Source organism: Saccopteryx leptura, chromosome 2 (genome assembly GCF_036850995.1).
Source record: "Saccopteryx leptura isolate mSacLep1 chromosome 2, mSacLep1_pri_phased_curated, whole genome shotgun sequence".
Lineage (NCBI taxonomy): Eukaryota > Metazoa > Chordata > Mammalia > Chiroptera > Emballonuridae > Saccopteryx > Saccopteryx leptura.
Window position 1 is genome coordinate 266,642,425 of NC_089504.1, and position 20,697 is coordinate 266,663,121.

General features: G+C 40.9%; 1 protein-coding gene across 1 annotated transcript in view; it reads left to right on the plus strand.

Moving 5' to 3' along the window:
• Positions 1–20,697, plus strand: part of C2H1orf21 (chromosome 2 C1orf21 homolog) — a 206,850-nt gene that overhangs the window by 177,594 nt on the left and 8,559 nt on the right. Inside the window, exon 5 of the mRNA XM_066361712.1 lies at positions 1,939–1,999. Within this exon, the coding sequence (XP_066217809.1) occupies positions 1,939–1,999 (61 nt within the window). The remainder of the gene's footprint in view (positions 1–1,938; positions 2,000–20,697) is intronic.

A 20,697-nucleotide genomic window follows, 5' to 3' on the forward strand; every position in this document is an offset into this window, starting at 1 on the left:
CAGGTGAAGCACAGAAGCCTGCAGTTTAGGGCTGTCTTGCTCAAAGAAGGCTCTGAGGGTTTCCCGGAAGGGTGCTGTGATTGAAGGTTGAGGGAGTGGTGGCTGGTCGTTGAGCAGAAAGTTAAGTCACGTTTGCGATGGAGCCGCAATGAAAGAGTGTACTGTGTACCGTTTAGGGGACTTCCATCCCAAGTGGCTCCAATAAAACCGTTTGGGACTGAAGGAAGTAAAACCAGGAGGAGTCTGGGAAAACTCGGGGATGCATGATGGCTTTTCTGTGCAGCCAGAGAGAGAGAGGACTGTCTGAGGTCTCACCATCCCAGGTTCTGCCCTGTCTCTCTGACCTGCAGGAAGATGGCCTATTTCTGAAACGGGGCACTCACCTTATTGCAGTGATCCTACAAAGGTGGCCAACACTACACTGCGCAGGGCACAAGTGAACATGCTTTATGTCCATGCAAGGTGGTTATGGCTCAGATATTGTCACCATTTTCCTTTGATATCAGAGCTGATGTCATTGTGCTCCTGGCTTTTCAATCTTGGTTTTACACACAGGGAAAGCCACCTTGGAGCCCCATTATCTGTCATGGGAGAGCTGAAAGGTTTGGGGTCACTGGTGTCACTCTCTGTGGCCCCTAAAGGAGAAGGCATGTTGCTAAGGGCTGTGTCAGGTGGGCTGCTCACCTCACCTAGACTTCAAGAGAAGAAGCTATTCCAGGGCCCCTCCCTCTCCCGCCCCCTCCCCTCTTCCCAGGCACAACAACCAATAGACTCTGGCTGTAAGTGAAAGAAACAGTGTGTCATGTGTCTCCCAACCCAGCATCCTGAACCTCCTTGGGACCCACAACTAACTGTTAGGTAGTAACAACAGCCATTAAAAGGCCCCTGCCTCCCGCAGCCCTTCCCTTCTGTGCTCTTCTCTGCTCTCCTTACCTGTGTTACCACGTGCGCCTCACTAAGCATGCTGTTAAACCATGTAGAACTAGCAACCACACAGACAGGTGCGCCCAGACCTGCCTCCCGACCTGCCCGTTTATTCCAGTGGAACTCCGGTGTCCCAGAGAGGTCCATGCGCTTTCGCCAGTGCAGAAGGCGTGCGGGGCCAATGTCAAGTTCCCAGTGGCGTTGCTGCCGGCCCGCACCTGCACGGTCAGCTGAATCTCATGTTGATGCCGCAACCTTTGTCAAATACACATTTCCGTACAGTAATTAGGACATACTTTCTCTTTCCTGTTACACATAGCATGGAACTGTACCATGCGCTGCTTGCCTGTCCTTTTTATTTTTATTTTCTTTTTACAGAGACAGAGAATGAGTCAGAGAGAGGGATAGACAGGGACAGACAGACAGGAACAGAGAGAGATGAGAAGCATCAATCATTAGTTTTTCATTGCTCGTTGTAACACCTTAGTTGTTCATTGATTGCTTTCTCATATGTGCCTTGACCGCGGGCCTTCAGCAGACTGATAACCCCTTGCTCGAGCCAGCGACCTTGGGTTCAAGCTGGTGGGCTTTTGCTCAAACCGGATGAGCCCGCACTCAAACTGGCGACCTCGGGGTCTCGAACCTGGGTCCTCTGCATCCCAGTCCAACGCTCTATCTACTGCGCCACCACCTGGTCAGCCTGCCTGTCCTTTTTAAACCACAAATTTGTATCTGAAGGAAATATTTGGGCTGCACCTCCCAGTAACATCACTATAAATAACAGGTACATTGAAAAGAAATTGTATTTCTTAAATCATAGGCACTGATAGACTGTTATGGAATTACCAGTATGGAATTGTGTAGGATTACTGTAATAACATTTATTCTCACTATAAGTTCAGAGTATCTCAGTGGAAATGTCTCCCTCAAAGTTTGGGGACTTAACATTTTTCTTGAGGGAGGCGGGTTTAAGAAAACATGGAAATATGCACTTAAATACTCTTTATTTTTTAGCATGCACATCTCTGAGAGCCAACAAGAATTCTTCAGAATGCTGGATGAAAAAATCGAAAAGGTAAGAAGTGAAATAAATTAAGTCCATGTTTCAAGGCCAATTGTCTTGTGAGTTAGGGTGACAATATTCTGATTTCCGTGTCACAGTTATTATTGTAAGGGGCTAGATAGAGAGTTAAACCCAAAGTACCCACCCTACACCAAAAACTGTGGCTATGAGGATGTTTCATGCATAACGGAGCTTCCCAGGATCCTGGGCTTCCGTTGGTTATTCATTTACATGCATAACACTAGATAGAGACTTGTAAGCACCTTTGTCTAAGGACAGCGTTCCTATCACTGTGTTATTGTCTTCACTTGAAGCCCTCTCTGACCTCAGACTGCCAGCAAGAAGGTACCTGCCAAAACTTACTTAGCGCCCGACACCATGCTAAGTGCTTTACAAACATCGAGCATGTGCTGCAATCAATACCTACCTCAGGGTAATGGCCGTGAGACACGTATTATCTGCATCGTACAGGCAAGGAAACTGAGGCTCAGAATGCCTAGGGAACTTACCCTGGTTTGCAAAGCTAACAATAATAATAACTATTATTATTATCCCACTTCCCTGTGGCTCCGCGGGAGAACCTCCAAGTTGCTCCTCTAAGAATGTGTGGATTTTACATTGACAAGAAGATGCGAAGTTGATCTGTGTAGAAATTGAACCCACACTTACGATCTCAGGGTGCCATATGCCAATCAACTGAATGAAATATGGACTATGGCAATAACTACAGGCTGACATGCTTATAGACTTTAAATTCATCACTGCAGATGGGTGAATTTAACTATTAAATTGGAATGCTATCATTTGAAAGCTTTATTCTGAAGAAGAGTAAAATTCTAAATTCAGAACATATCAGTACTAGAGCTAAGGCACCACTGGCCAATTTTACTTTTGAAAAGTTTTGTTTTAATTTTTATTTCTTTTTTACTTTGTGTGGTCCTTTTATCTGAGCATTTCTTCACGAGTCCCTAAGTTGTGAGATGTATCACTCAGTGGAAGATAATGAAGGTCATAAATTCATCAGTAGTTCAGCAGCAGACTCCGCTCTAAGAATAATTGTACATCTTCTAATGCACTACTAAAAGGCCAGCAAATATCACCAATGTGAAAATAGGGGTGGAGAGTGAATTTAAATGGTAGTTTAGTGTATATTGCTCCCTGACTATGCATAAATACTCATTCAGGATTATAATATTTTCTTTCTAATTTTAGTTTAATGTTGGCTTATGCATGAGTTTTTAGATGAAAATTTTCATCCAGACTAATTAGCAAGTTTCACAGACTAGTTCAAAAGCTGTTCGACTTGCTGATAACATTTTGTTTCAGTAAAGAGAAGCAGAAAAGGAAGTGTCTGTTCCCACTGTTTTGATGAATATCTTTTCTTTCTCAGTTTGTTTGGATTTTTTTTTTCTTCTGCTAGCTTTCTGGCAGTAGAGATTTGTGTAGTACTCAGAGGTAGTCTGCAAAAACTGACACCCAAATTGTAATTTGTTTTAAACATCTACAAATCTGATAAGACATTTAAGATGACCTGATTCCTTTCCGATGTGTTTTCGTTATTGAAATTTTGCCTCTTTTTACTCAAAACAGAAATTCATTGCTCCCATCTGAATTTCGACTTTCTTCTTTTCCTTTTGCATGGGGATGTAGAGCACGATGTGTTTAGCACAACAAAAGCGAAGTTTATAACTTGATCGTTTTCTTAGACGGCAACTTCCCTGGACAAAGAAGCATTTGTGGATTCAACATAAACAAATGCTCCCACTATTGAATACATTTCTATTCAACAAAGAGCTGTTGTTTAATCTGTGAGATGTAACCCATTACAGATTTCTAGAGGGATAGTCTGTCTCTCTGATCCAAGCTTTTGTTTCTCCTCTCTAATCTGCAAGGTCATCCTTCTGGATATTGTGAATATGTGTCCCATGTATGAGTTAAACATTAAGCCTCCAAAAATTAAAAGTTTTCTTCTTAATATATATATGTGTTTGGCTTAATGTCATTTTCACTACTGTTTATATAAAAATCAAAGTTGGAAAATGGATTCTTAAAAATTATTTTTCTAACTTTTTAAGCATTGCTAAATATTTCCTTGGTCCAGGCTAGCAAGAGGATAACCTTAAATGTAACTCAAATCATTCTTCAGGTTTTACAGGGTTGATTTTAAGAAATAATTAAACTTAGAGTGGCATGCCGAAAATTACAGTCATTATGAAAGGTCTCAAGTTTTGAGATTTAATCTGCCCCCAAAATGCCGAGCAATTCATTTTTTCTTCCTTAAATTGATGAGAAGCAAGATTGATGGAACCCCTGGATATTTACACCTGCCCTTTCTTGATTTATTCTTTGTATTTATTGAATGTCTATAGGGCATGGTTTGAGTTTACCTCTCAGCTCTTGAGACCAAAAGAAATCTCTGCTTGGTCTCTCTCAAGATAAATATGATAAAATAATTTTTAAAAAGATAGATGTGGTCCTGGCCAGCTGACTTAGTGGGTAGAGCATCAATCAGCATATGGACGTCTTGGGTTTGATTTCCAGTCAGAGCACACAGGAGAAGCGACCATCTGCTTCTCCCCACGCACTCTCCCCCTTTTCTCCCTCCTTTCTTTCCACAGTCAATGGCTCAATTGGTTTGAGTGTGGCCCTGGTCACTGAGGATAGCTCAGTTGGTCTGAGCATGTCAACTTCAGGCACTAAAAATAGCTTGGTACTCGAGCATTGGCCCCAGATGGGATTGCTGGCTGGATCCCCATTAGGGCGCATGCAGAAGTCTGCCTCACTATCTCCCCTCCTCTCACTTAAAAAAAAGTAGATGTAAAAGTACCAGTAGTATAAAGAAACCAGCATAATTAGATGGTTTCATATTTATAGGGAACCTTAATTTAGAATATAGTATTCTGATTCAGAGACTATCACAGTGCTTTGCTACAGTTGACCTTTGTATCACAGGTGGATCAGTGGGTTTGAAAGACGTTAATGTAGGCAAAAAATAAAGCAAGTTGCTAAAATGCATTAAAAAATTATTTAGCACTTATTGAGTACGAGACAGTGTGCTACTGACTCAATAGAAAAATAAATAGAAAATATGGGATACAAAGTAAGTAGAAAATAGCCCTTTGTCTGAGAAGCTCAATTTTAAAAGTGGATTTCTTTAAATTCTTTTATTCTTTTATTGTCTTTATCCATCTCCCCCAGCCCACCGTTGACACTGACTCACGTCATTTTGAATTGAACACGTGTGTTTGTTGGGGCAGGTATGAAACTTGAGGTTCATTAACCGGGCAGTTGAGACAGCTCCTTGGACACACGGTACCATTTTCATGGTGCTGGCATGTGGAAGGCCAGGTCGCTGAGCTGCACTTGGAAATGACCAAGGAGGAGATTTTGTCAGGAGATCAATGAAAGTTCAAAAGAGCTTTCTAACCTCTGTTTGATTTACTTTCGCTTTTTCTTTTGGAGAGTAAAAATCCTATGAAACACTGAAAGTGTCTCCTTTACTTTTCCCTCGTTTTTTATTCGACTATCCCGCCTTTATTTCATTGGGATCTAGAGTTGTGCCGGCCAGTTCACAGGCTCCTGAACTTTATCTGAAGTGGTGACATTTGACTAATTTTGCAGCTTAAACAAAATGAGTTTACTGCAGAGTGAGATAATGATTTAAATTCTGTATTTAGAGGAGAAAGAAGATATTGGGATTATTAAAACTTGGCTCCATAGAGGGGTTTTTTAATTAAGTACCTGCATTATTAGTATTTTCCCCTGGCAAAACCAGGGATTTATATCTTGCTTCACGGGGATGTGAGAACTACTGATGACCAAGGAGCCTCAGAAAAAACCCTGAATACTAAATGAAGAATATCTCAGCACAGTGCCATTTGCATCTGGTTAGTATTCCTTGTGCAAGACTTCCTAAGCTTTGTTGGACCATGGGCATAGTTTTGGAATGTTGTACAAGTTATAAAGACTCTTCCTAGAAAAGTGCACATGATACCATATACACACAATTCTTAAGTGAAATACCAGGGTTTTATAATCCCCTGGAGCCTGTCTGCGGGCCCCGGGCACAGAATTTACGGATTTCTTTAGGATGCATTTCATTCATGAGCTTCCCTCAGATCTAGGGCCCGACTGAGCTGTGAGCCCCAGCAACCTTATCCATATATATTTCTGACTTTAAAGAGGTGAGGAAACGAAGGGCAGAGATTCCTTGCAAACCCTTTCTCCTTCCTTTCTTACTTCCCTTTCCTCTCAAAATAATTCACGGTCCTTCACCCCAGCAGGTGGCCCACCAGCCTACCTACTGTATGTCTCATCTCCCCTATTCCTGTAGGATCTGAGACTCCGCCACTGTCGACAGGACATTTTGAGGTAACAACTGAGAAAGAGCAGTGCGTGGATTTAAAATCAGCTGGGTTTTTGAAAGATGTTTATCTGTAGACCTCTACATCTATTGAAAAACCATCTACACTTAGAAAATGTTTGAGTTTCTATCGCAACCTGATTGCCTTGGCTTCAGAATTTACCTGGTTGGTGAGAAAGATCACGGTACGTCTGCATTTGTGAACTTATTTCAGAGGCTCCTTCTCTTAGTATTACATCAGATGGGTCCACACCACGTTTTGAATCTGGGTGTCAGAGAGCAGCAGGTGTTTGCGTTTCATCTGAAGAGAGTGACTTGCATGAAATCATGGACTATGATGTTTGGTTCTGTATAGAAACAATTCCTATGTAGGCTGTTTAACCTCAGAGCTGCCATAGAATCACTGAGTAACAAACTTTTTGTTGCATCCACACTTGTTCTTACCTAATTCGAGTGTGCTGATCTCAAATCTGACATTAGTTTTTCTCTGTAAGCTACAGTTTTTTGCAATTCAAGATTTTAGGTTTTCATCTTATTGTAAAATTTTCAACATTTAGTTTAACATAATGAAGTAGAATGTCTTCTTGGGTATCATCTTTGTGAAAGTATAATAATGTATACAATGCAGTAAATACACTAATACACTAAAAGATATGATTGCATCAGAATTTGTCTACAATTTTGAAACAGAACATATTAAAACACTTATTTTAATCATAAAATTTGTGCAAAACTTATTTAAATTCTATTCAGGCAAAAATGTGCACTTATAGCTCTTGTGTGTGTGTACTTGTTGAGGACAATCTCGTTTGATGCTCCAGCAGTAATCTGCTCATCACTAACAGCTCCAAGATTCTTGGGAAATTTATCAAGGTGACTATTCAGGAAGTGAATCTTTTTTTTTTTTTTTTTTTTTTTTTTTTTGTATTTTTCTGAAGCTGGAAACGGGGAGGCAGTCAGACAGACTCCCGCATGTGCCCGACCGGGATCCACCCGGCACACCCACCAGAGGGTGATGCTCTGCCCATCCGGGGTGTCGCTCTGTTGTGACCAGAGCTACTCCAGCGCCTGGGGCAGAGTCCAAGGAGCCATCCCCAGCGCCTGGGCCATCTTTGCTCCAATGGAACCTCAGCTGCGGGAGGGGAAGAGAGAGACAGAGAGGAAGGAGAGGGGGAGGGGTGGAGAAGCAGACGGGCACCTCTCCTGTGTGCCCTGGCCGGGAATCAAACCCGGGACTTCCACACACCAGGCCAACGCTCTACCACTGAGCCAACCGGCCAGGGCTAGGAAGTGAATCTTAACGCTCATGTTACATCCAATGTTGCAGAAAGCCAACAGCATCCTTTGAACCAGAAGTTCATAGTTTTCTGCTCTTTTGTGGCCAAGGAAGTTCTTTGTAACTGCCACAAAAGACTGCCATGCTGCTTTCTCCTCCTTATTCATCTTCCTGGCAAATGCTTCGTCACGTATGAGGGTTTGAATTTGACGTCCATCAAATACACCTGCTTTTATCTTCTCAAAAGATAAGGCAAGAAAAGCAGAAATAATATGTTGAAAGCATTCACTTTCTCTATTCAAAGCCTGAACAAACTGCTTCATTAAGCCAAGTTTGATGTGAAGTGGGGGGAAAATGATCCTGTCTTGATTAACTACAGGTTCATTCACAATATTTTGCATCCCTACTTCCAGAGCTTCACGTTTTGGGCACTCCTTCTGTGTCCAATGTTTCTCCTGAGCTTGGCTGTCCCACAAACACAGAAAGCAAGGATACTTCATGAAACCTCTCTATTGCCCTAGCAGGAAATTTACCATTTTAAGATCAACACAAATGATCCAGTTATGCTCCTCATACTTCAGAAAGTCGAGGACAATTTTTATGTCATTATAATCTTCTTGCAGATGAGTTGAATAACCAATTGGAACTGCTGCATAAACGTTACCTTTGTGTAGGAGAACACATTTCAGACTTCGTTTAGAGCTGTCAAGAAATAGCCGCCATTCTGTTGGACTGTAAGTGATAACACTTAGCTGACTGAGAAGACTACTGATATCATGACAGTAAACAAAGTGTTTATCTTCGGGAAAAAAGCCCACAAAAATTTGTTCACGCTTCCTGAAATGGGATACTTTAGCTGACTGGTGAAGTACATTCTTTTCTTGAAGCCTGGAGGCTAATAACTCAGCTGCTTTCTTTGATAGGCCCAAATCTCTTACTAAGTCATTCAATTCGGGTTGGCTAAACTGCTGAGGGGTTCATGACTGCTTGGCATCAGAAGAAGACCCTTCAGATTCTACAACCATTTCCTCATGCATCTTATCAAAATACACTTGATCACCATGTTCACTATCTTCGTCCTTAGAAGAAATAAAACCATTGAAAACCGGAACCGGGAGTGTCTCAGAGTGTGGGATAGGTCGTATTGCTGAAGGAATATTAGATTATGCGATCATATGCTGTTTTCTCTTGCCAATGCCCTTTGTATGGATCAGACAGAAATAACAGTCACTGCTGTGGTCCTTAGGTTCATGCCAAACCATGGGAATACCAAAAGGCATTCCTTTGCGTTTTCCTTTTGTCCAGTCACGAAGCATTTCCTCACAATTATGACACACAATATGAGGAGCCCAATTCTTGTCTTGATTGCTAAGAGGAACTTGAAAATAGGCAATATATGCATGTGTCACAAATGATGAAATATTGCGCCTGTGACATTGAAGTGTGTAATGGCCACATATATAACAGAAGGTGTCAGGACTATTCTTATATTTACGCCTACTCGAAGAAGCCATGATTCAATCTTAAAACAAAATAAGAGAGTGTTTTTATCAGATAATAATTTTTTACATTTAAAAACAACTATAATTATGTAAAAGTGATGTTTGTAAAATGTTAATTACCTTGTGGTTATGTTCAATCCAAGAGTCATTGCCCTTTAACTCTAATGTAAAAACCAATGCATGCCATTAACTATAACAAAAAGAAATTAAAATTGCATAAAAACCAGAGCATGCACCAAAAAATGGATTTCAGATTTGGAATCAGCGATGCAGAAATATATAGAAACAGTTCTAAAACCTCATGCAACAGAAAATGAAAAAAAAATCTGTTCCCCAGTGTAATAAATAATGTTTAGAAGACGTAGCTGATGATGTTTTACTTTCTGGTGGTGGGTTTAAAGGCCTCCTCAATGCATGCTAGCGACAAGAAAACCTGTCACTGTTGTATCAGGTCCTAAAGAATGTCACATGGCCTGCCCCATATATCCCTCCACCCAGCTTATCACTTTCAGTAACAGACCTAGGCCCTCAACACAGCGGAGAGCTGCTCTTCCTGACGTGCATGTGGGAGTGGGCTTGCCTGCCAGCATCATCCCATGAAATGCTTGCCTGCTCTATGGTTATAGCGTTTGCTAACAACCAGACCTGCTCTGCGCCTTCTTTCCCGTCACCCTCTGCCTTGCCTTTTTCCTCTCGTGTGTGTACCTTTTCTCACCCATCAGACAAATTAAAGCTGTCTGGACAAGGGGAGGGAGGTGTTTTGTTTTCCTCCCTGCTGCATAGCATAGCTTCACGTGGTGACTTCTTAATAGCCGTGATGGTCACCCTGGTGCAGGAACTGCTGGAGAGGTGTGTGTACACTCTGGGCTTTAAGGATCTTGGCATTCCCATGTAATTAATGGTAATAGGCAATGAAGCCAGGGAAAATAAAGCAGACCACGAGCCTAAAAGAAATACAACATGCTCAGTCTCTTTTCTCTTTTCTGGAGGCCTTGACTTTCAGGGAATTCTTGAGCGTCTGTCAGTCTGGCTTTTTAGGGAACAGTAGACCAGAAGAGCTCAGGTTCCGGAACAATGTAGTACTTGCATGCAAATAAGAACCATGCCATTTTTTATGAATGAGGTGTGGCCAGCAGTGCTCTGAATGCCATAGCAATGTGGGCATCATCAGTCACCGGTATCCTTTTGCCACGCAAGCCTAGGCACCCCCCAGAGCAGAGACACGACGCTGCTGACATGTGTCCTTCCTCTGGCTGGTTCCCGTCCGGCTTCTTCATCCCCACCCCGTCTTGGGCTTTCCTTCTCCTGTCCTCCCGTAGCCGTTGCATTTGGCAGCCATGGGCCCATTGTGTCAGCCCTTACAGAGGGGACTTGGGGACAAGGAAGGGGCCACCATCTCTAATGGCTGCTTTATTATTTAAGAACCTCTAAAAGGACTGGAACCATTAATTAGGCAAGTCTATAAGGATCAGAACCAGATCTCATTTGTCTTTGTTGTCCCAGAACCTAGCACAGGGTCTGGGACAGAACAGCTGCTTAATACACCTGTTGAATGAGTGTGTGATTCAAATAAGACCACCAGGCTTAGCAGCAGCAAAAGCTCACAGAGGAAGGGCACGTGGCCAGCAGACTCCTATACTAAAGGGCCCTCGGTATGACACGAGCCACTCCCGGCGAAGAGCAGCACAGCAGACGTAGAGCAAGTGCAGAGCCAAGAGACTGAATCGAGAGAGTCAGGGAGAGAGGCAGCCCCACGCAGGAGAGAGAGCCCATGCCTCAAACTGGCGCTGCATCCAAGAACCAGCTCCAGTCAAATCTGGGCCCAAATCCAAGGACCAGATTCAGCTGTATGACCCAGCCTAGGTGCTTTACCTTTCTGGTCCTCAGTTTGCTCACCTAAATAAATAAGTAAGTAAGTAAGTAAGTAAATAAATAAATAAAATGTGTATAGTAATACTAACTTGTCTGAAAAATTAGAGAAAAATCATTCTAGCAGAGCGTTTTGAGTGTTGCAGTGTTCTGTAATTGGTGGTTTTATTTTGGTGAATGTGGCCTGTATCCATATTCAAGGGCATTCATAAAAATTTGGGGAATTTGTTTAGAGGAGGTGCTAAGATTGAAACCAAAAGTGCAGAACTTAACAGCGTGAGTCTCACTTGAGCAAATGCTTTCCTGTGGTGCAGATGTCTCCTTGTAGGTGGATGATTAGATTAGGATCCTTTCCAGCGCATTGACCCACCTCCTCCTCTGTGGTGTAAAGATGTTAAGGAATTAGATTCGTGTGAACGTTTACAGAGCCATCAAATAACCTGGGCTCACTTTGGAGCTGTGGTTACAGAACCAAGTCGGTGACTCAGTTCTGGCACCCTGCGTACAACTGGGTCCCTATATATTTTTTTCTCTGTTTAAAAGGTTCATTCTTTTTTTCATTCTTGGAGGTTTTTTAAAACCTGCTTTTAGAAATATTCATTAACATTAATTTCAGAATGTTTGTCACAACCACAAAAAGTTAGGAATCATCCCCCTCCCAAAAATCAATGAAATGATAGGACTGATTTCTTTGATTCATTTAACAAGCATAACTGAAATGTGTTCTTTGGACCCAGAAATGAGGAATGAGGATTTAATAAGGAAGTAGGAAGTTGGGTTATTGCCTTTAGGGAGATTTTGAGTTGGGAAGAACCTTGAAGAGTATCTTATTCAAGTTACCCCCAACTTTTTAGACTCCCACTAAACTGACCCTCGGTAGCAATGAATGAGACATGCCCATTTCTATCAACTGGGGAGGAATTCTGAAGCATACTATGTTTGGTACATTTCTAGAAGTAAATCTGTTCTGTAATATCTTGTCATTTGTGGGACGCTTTTTCCTCACTTTGAAATTCTGTTGAGTGGGGACATATTCTGCTCCATCCCTACAGAAGGCTTTCATGAAGCAAACACTTTAAGGCTGCCCTTATTTTAATCCCATTTTGCTATATAGATTCAAAAGAGGAGAACCAAAATGCTCAAAATTGGTTGGTGGTGGTTTAGAGGTTTGATCACACCCTGCCTCCCTTCTGGGTTCTGAACATATTGAAAATAGACACATGGAGCCAGGTGAGGATCGTGGGTCAGTATTCACCTTAGTATTGAGCCTCATGATTCCCAAATGCAGAGTTCCCAGTAAAATAGTTCGGGATATGTTTGCAACACTTAGAAAGGATCAAAAGGATCTATAGGCAGAATATATGAAGAATATATTAATACAAACCAATAAAAACCATCAATTAAATGTATTGGCCTGTATTACTGAAATTCTCTTCAATAATACAGTCAAGTTTACGGAAGCATTCTGTATTCAATAGCAAAACAAAAACAGAACAACTTGACTGTGTTAGCCTCTGACCCCACTGCTGGTGGTCCTAGTCTCTGCAACGGCCTGTGGACCAAAATCAGTGTCCACAAATAAAGTTTTATTGGAACACAGTGCTCGCTCTTTATTTTTTTTTTTTTTTTTTTTTTTTTTTTTTTGTATTTTTCTAAAGTTGGTGACGGGGAGGCAGTCAGACAGACTCCCGCATGTGCCCTACCAGGATCCACCCTGCACGCCCACCAGGGGGCGATGCTATGTCCATCTGGGGCGCTGCTCTGTTGCAACCAGAGCCATTCCAGCCCCTGAGGCAGAGGCCATAGAGACACCCCCAGCGCCCGGGCCAACCTTGCTCCAATGGAGCCTTGGCTGCAGGAGGGGATGAGAGAGACAGAGAGGAAGGAGAGGGGGAGGGGTGGAGAAGCAGATGGGCGTTTCTCCTGTGTGCCCTGGCCGGGAATCGAACCTGGGACTCCTGCACGCCAGGCTGATGCTCTACCACTGAGCCAACCAGCCAGGGCCAATATTGTTTGCTTTTATCTGTGGCTGCCTTCACCCTTACATCGCCAGAGCTGAGTTGCAACATAGTCCTTATGGAGAGCAAAGCTTAAAGTGTTTATTAGAACTTCAGTTGACACAGAAAGTTGTCAACCCCTGCTCTAGGACATCATTCAGTGTAGCCTGGAAACATGGACATTCCACATTCTCTGTCCCATCTTCACCCCTGTTCACCTCCTTGTGGGGAAAAAGCATCTTGGAAGTCATCTGAGTGCCAAAGTCAGATCAAGCGTGAGAAATGTGTGCCTTAAAGCTTCTAAAACATCCCCCTTTTTGTCCGTCGAATGAGGATTTGGGTTTACTAAACACTTCGTGGGGTGTTTAAAGCTGTTTAGTTAATACTCATTCTCCCTTGGAAATGAACAGCCCAGTGTCCTGGAATTGTTGTCACTGCTGTTGTTACCCTGGTGGTCCTTCCTATATTTGGTCAAAGGAACAGTTGGAGGCTGTCACACTCCCACTGCTCATTACAAACCAGACCTTTTCCCAACTGAAATAATAGCGTGTGAGTCTAATTAGAATAAAGCCTATTAGAAACAGAGACAGCCATTAATGGCTCGATTGATTTTTCTAATGGAGTCGGGGGAAGAGACTTGAACAGCACGGCTGATTACCTTTGCTTTTCTTCGGCATTTGTTGGAATTGTTGTTGGACTGTACGTGTACCTGCTGCTGACACACTCCCTGGCTGGAGGGGAAGGGGACAGCGCTCGCTTCCGGCCACAGCCACACAGGAGGGGGATTGAGCAGCAGCCCCCCCAGGGGAGGCGGGGGCTTTATCCCTCTTTGCCACCCTTCCCGCCTCCTGCTCATCACGTTTGTTCTGGATTCTAGCTCTTCGTTCCTGGATGCTCCAGTGGTGGGATGCGGCTCTCCTGCCCTATGTTCCAGGTGCAGGGACAGAGCTTAACTGTCCAGACCCTCGTAGACCCTTGGACCTGAGGTTTTCTCCAGATGGTGCTGCGTGGCGGAAGCGGCTGGCGGGGAGGTGTTAGAGGGGTAGAGATGGAAGGCAGCCCATTCAATTTCTGCACCAAAATACAGATGCAGCAATCATGTTTCATTACTCAAGATACAGGTTGGTGCCTGGAAGGCTGGTCAATGCAGGAGGCACAACTGAGTCAAGACACACAGGCTCGGGAAGCCCACAGTTAAGAAGAGAGAGGAGGAAGATGAATCATGGGAAGGAGGCAGACCCTAGGTAGGAGAATCAAAATAATGCACAGGCCAGAAATGAACAGAGGTCCCCTGCATCACCCTGGGAGGTAAAGGAGGGGAGGATGAATTCTTCAGTCGGTCAGCCAACAAACAAGAGCCAACTTTGTGACAAGAATAACAACTCACACTTCCAGATAGAAATAAGCCTCACTTAAACTTCTAAAATGAGCCTTCATTACAAAAACTTCTGTTTGCTTTCACCAACCATGAAAATCTTGCCTGGAGTATTTAGTTATCTGACCCCACTGCAGTACATCTGAGGTTCCTTAAGGCAGAACTTCGTGACAACAGCAAAAGCCTGAGTTTAAGATGCCTGACTTAATGTTGTGGAAAGGAAACTAGACGTGGTTCCATATGTTGTCTACATAGGTGTTATTTATATAAATAGAAAAGGTGAGTAATGAAGCCCTGGCCCAATAGCATAGTTGTTTGGAGTGTTATCCTGAAGCACAGAGGTTGCTAGTTCGATCCCCGGTCAGGGCACATATAGGACAGCTCAAAGTTCCTGTCTCCCTGCCTCTCTCTCTAAAAAAAAAAAAAAAAAAAAAAAAAGAATAATGGACACTGAGGTTTTATTATCAACTTTAGTGCTCCCTTCTTGGAGTCTGCCTCTTCAAAGTTCCAGGCCATCCTTGTAACTGGTCTGTGTCCCAGTCTCTGCTGATACTTTTACTCAAAACTTATTCTTTATATCAGTTGCATTAAGAGGGCTGCTTTTCCCAGCGTGATCTGCTACATGTTGACAGTCTACTTCACTTATGAAAGTTCCAGGACACCTCCTGTATCACATCTTCCCACAGCCTCCATCCCTACACACACACACACACACACACACACACAGCACCACCTCCCTCCAGACACCCGAGTGTTCATAACCATTGTGATAGGGGCTGCACCATGATTCCATTAGGTATCAAAAAGACATTGTGGCTAAAATTACTATCAAATGTGGTGGTGGGGTGCAAAAACCCCTGGGAGAGGAAGAGACCAGTTCACCCTCAAACAAACGGGGGAAGTGTCGCTTAAAGATAGGCTGTTGGGATGAGATCATACAGATAAAGTGGGCACACAGAGAAGGCTGGAGGGAGTAAGAGATGAGAGAACAGTACATGTGAAGGCACTGTGGTGCACAAGAAGGACTTGCCTGGTTGGGAAATGTGGGTGATTGTCCTGTTGGTGTTGTTTGTTGGTAGCAGAGAGTACAAGACTCCATACCTTAATAATCTTTTATATTGGTGGATGGGGGTGGGGATGGGGTGGTGGATTATTTGATTGATTTTTTTTATGCCTAATAAAAATATTGCACTGACGACCATCACTTACAAGAAAATCATTTTATGCTTGTCTAAGATTTTCTTCTTTTTTTTTTTGCATTCAGTAGGTCCCTACTCCCTTTTTTTGCCCCTTGAACTCTTCACCCCAAATCAGGCCCTCTGTTATAGGCAGTTTTTGTTCCATTTAGCATAATATAATTCACAGGTCATCACGATATTTCCCTGAGGAGGAGAGAGGAGGGGAAGAGAAGAAAGAAAAAAAGGGGGAAATAATAAATTATTACTGGTTTTTTTTGTGGGGTGTTTTACCTTTTTCTCTCTTTTTTTTTTTTACTTTTTACTCTTTATTAATTCTAATTAGTGCTATCAACAAGACCACCCTCAGATGCCAATAAGAAAGAGGAAATTGAATATTATGGATACAAAAGATAGAGAGGTAACACAAATAGATGTGGAAAAATCTATGGAGAAAAGATTTAACATATTGGAAGCCTTGGAGCTAAATGACAGAGAATTTAAAATAGAAATCTTAAAAATACTCAGAGACATACAAGAAAACACAGAAAGGCAATTTAGGGAGATCAGAAAACAACTCAACGAACACAAAGAATATATTACCAAGGAAATTGAAACTATAAAAACAAATCAAACAGAAAAGAAAAACTCAATTCACGAGCTGAAAAACGAGGTAACAAGCTTAGCTAACAGAACAGCCCAGATAGAAGATAGGATTAGTGAAATAGAAGACAAGCAACTTGAGGCACAACAGAGACAAAAAGAAAGAGACTCAAAAATAATAAAAAACGAGAAAGCCCTACAGGAATTGTCTGACTCCATCAGAAAGAATAACATAAGAATAATAGGTATATCAGAGGGAGAAGAGAAAGAAAATGGAATGGAGAATATACTCAAACAAATAATAGACGAGAACTTCCCAAGTCTATGGAAAGAACTAAAGCCTCAAATTCAAGAAGCAAACAGAACACCGAGTTTTCTTAACCCCAACAAACCCACTCCAAGGCACATCATAATGAAGATGACACAAACCAATGACAAAGAAAAAATTCTCAAGGCAACCAGAGAAAAGAAGAGTACAACATATAAAGGAAGGCCTATTAGATTATCATCAGATTTCTCAGCAGAAACTCTACAAGCTAGAAGAAAGTGGACCCCAATATTTAAATTCCTGAAAGAGAGGAACTTTCAGCCAAGAATACTATACCCATCAAAGCTATCCTTCAAGTACGAAGGAGATATAAAAACATTCACAAATACAGAAAAGATGAAAGAATTTATCATCAGAAAGCCCCCACTCCAGGAAATACTAAAGGGGGTTTTCCAACCAGATTCAAAGAACAAAAGAAAACAACACCACAAGTAACAGCTCCACCAAGAACACAATAAAACCAAACTTAAACTGTGACAACAAAAGAAAAAAAAGGGGGGAGAGGATGGAGATTAACAGTAGCAAAGGACAATGAAGTGCAGAAATACTCATAAGATAGGGTACTACAATGAATATGGTAGGTACCCTTTTCATTACTTAATGGTAATCGCCCTTGAAAAAACCACCACAAAAACACTTGACTTAAAAAAGGTAGCAACAGAGGAAAGAAGTATGGAATACAAACAAACAAAAACAAATGATAGAAAAACAAAAGAGAAGAATCAAACAAGATACAAAACTAACAGAAAGCAATTTATAAAATGGCAATAGGGAACCCACAAGTGTCAATAATTACACTAAATATAAATGGATTAAACTTACCAATAAAAAGACACAGAGTAGCAGAATGGATTAAAAAAGAAAATCCAACTATATGCTGCCTATAAGAAACACATCTAAGCAACAAGGCTAAAAACAAATTCAAAGTGAAAGGCTGGAAAACAATACTCCAAGCAAACAACACCCAAAAAAAAGCAGGTGTAGCAATACTCATATCTAACAATGCTGACTACAAGACAGAAAAAGTACTCGGAGACAAAAATGGTCATTTCATAATGATTAAGGGGGCACTGAAGCAATAAGACATAACAATCCTTAATATACATGCACCAAACCAAGGAGCACCAAAATATATAAGACAGCTACTTATTGACCTTAAAACAAAAACTGACAAAAATACAATCATACTTGGAGACCTCAGTACACTGCTGATGGCTCTAGATCGGTCATCCAAACAGAGAATCAATAAAGATATAGTGGCCTTAAACGAAATACTAGAACACCTGGATATGATAGGCATCTACAGGACACTTCATCCCAAAGTGACAGAGTGTACATTTTTCTCTAGTGTACATGGAACATTCTCAAGAATTGACCATATGTTGGGCCACAAAGACAATATCAGCAAATTTAGAAAAATTGAAATTGTACCAAGCATATTCTCTGATCATAAAGCCTTGAAACTAGAATTCAACTGCAAAAAAGAGGGGGAAAAACCCACGAAAATGTGGAAACTAAACAACATACTTCTAAAAAATGAATGGGTCAAAGAAGAAATAAGCGCAGAGATAAAAAGATATATATAGACAAATGAAAATGAAAATACGACATATCAGAATCTCTGGGATGCAGCAAAAGCAGTAATAAGAGGAAAGTTCATATCACTTCAGGCCTATATGAACAAACAAGAGAGAGCCGAAGTAAACCACTTAACTTCACACCTTAAGGAACTAGAAAAAGAAGAACAAAGACAACCCAAAACCAGCCGAAGAAAGGAGATAATAAAAATCAGAGCAGAAATAAATGAAATAGAGAACAGAAAAACTACAGAAAAAATCAATAAAACAAGGAGCTGGTTCTTTGTAAAGATCAACAAAATTGACAAACCCTTGGCAAGACTCACCAAGGAAAAAAGGCACAGGACTCAAATAAATAAAATCCAAAATGAAAGAGGAGAGATCACCACAGACATCATAGATATACAAAGAATTATTGTAGAATACTATGAAAAACTATATGCCACCAAATACAACAATCTAGAAGAAATGGATAAATTCCTAGAACAATACAACCTTCCTAGACTGAGTCATGAAGAAGCAGAAAGCCTAAACAGACCAATCAGCAGGGAGGAAATAGAAAAAACTATTAAAAACCTCCCCAAAAATAAAAGTCCAGGCCCAGACGGTTATACTAGTGAATTCTATCAAACATTCAAAGAAGACTTGGTTCCTATTCTACTCAAAGTCTTCCAAAAAATTGAAGAAGAAGCAATACTTCCAAACACATTTTATGAGGCCAACATAACCCTCATACCAAAACCTGGCAAGGATGGCACAAAGAAAGAAAACTACAGACCAATATCTCTAATGAATACAGATGCTAAAATACTAAACAAAATACTGGCAAACCGAATACAACAACATATTAAAAAAACAATACATCATGATCAAGTGGGATTCATCCCAGAATCTCAAGGATGGTTCAACATACATAAAACGGTTAACGTAATACACCATATCAACAAAACAAAGAACAAAAACCACATGATCTTATCAATAGATGCAGAAAAGGCTTTTGATAAAATACAACACAATTTTATGTTTAAGACTCTCAACAAAATGGGTATAGAAGGAAAATATCTCAACATGATAAAGGCCATATATGATAAATCATCAGCCAACATCATATTAAATGACATAAAACTGAGGACTTTCCACCTTAAATCAGGAACAAGACAGGGTTGCCCACTCTCTCCACTTATTTAACGTGGTGCTAGAAGTTCTGGCCAGAGCAATCAGACAAGACAAAGAAATAAAAGGCATCCATATCGGAAAAGAAGAAGTAAAGGTATCACTTTTTGCTGATGATATGATCCTATACATCGAAAACCCGAAGGACTCCACAAAAAGATTACTAGAAACAATAAACCAATACAGTAAGGTTGCAGGATACAAAATTAACATACAAAAGTCCATAGCCTTTCTATATGCCAACAATGAAATATTAGAAAACGAACTCAAAAAAATAATCCCCTTCACGATTGCAACAAAAAAAATAAAATACCTAGGAATAAACATAACAAAGAATGTAAAGGATCTATATAACGAAAACTACAAGGCATTATTAAGAGAAATAGAAAAAGACACAATGAGATGGAAAAATATTCCTTGTTCTTGTATAGGAAGAATAAATATAATTAAAATGGCCATATTACCCAAAGCAATATATAAATTTAATGCAATTCCCATCAAAATTCCTATGACATTTTTTAAAGAAATAGAACAAAAAATCATCAGATTTATATGGAACTATAAAAAACCCCAAATAGCCAAAGCAATCCTAAGGAAAAAGAATGAAGCTGGGGGCATTACAATACCTGACTTTAAACTATATTATAGGGCCACGATAATCAAAATAGCATGGTATTGGCAGAATAATAGACACTCAGACCAATGGAACAGAATAGAAAGCCCAGAAATAAAACCACATATATATGGTCAAATAATCTTTGATAAAGGGGCCAACAACACACAATGGAGAAAAGAAAGCCTCTTCAACAAATGGTGTTGGGAAAACTGGAAAGCCACATGCAAAAGAATGAAACTCGACTACAGCCTGTCCCCATGTACTAAAATTAATTCAAAATGGATCAAAGACCTAAATATAAGACCTGAAACAATAAAGTACATAGAAGAAGACATAGGTACTAAACTCATGGACCTGGGTTTTAAAGAACATTTTATGAACTTGACTCCAATGGCAAGAGAAGTGAAGGCAAAGATAAATGAATGGGACTACATCAGAATAAAAAGTTTTTGCTCAGCAAGAGAAACTGATATCAAAATAAACAGACAGCCAACTAAATGGGAAATGATATTTTCAAACAACAGCTCAGATAAGGGCCTAATATCCAAAATTTACAAAGAACTCATAAAACTCAACAACAAACAAACAAACAATCCAATAAAAAAATGGGAAGATGACATGAACAGACACTTCTCCCAGGAAGAGATACAAATGGCCAACAGATATATGAAAAGATGCTCAGCTTCATTAGTTATTAGAGAAATGCAAATCAAAACTACAATGAGATACCACCTCACCCCTGTTAGATTAGCTATTATCAACAAGACGGGTAATAGCAAATGTTGGAGAGGCTGCGGAGAAAAGGGAACTCTCATCCACTGTTGGTGGGACTGTAAAGTAGTACAACCATTATGGA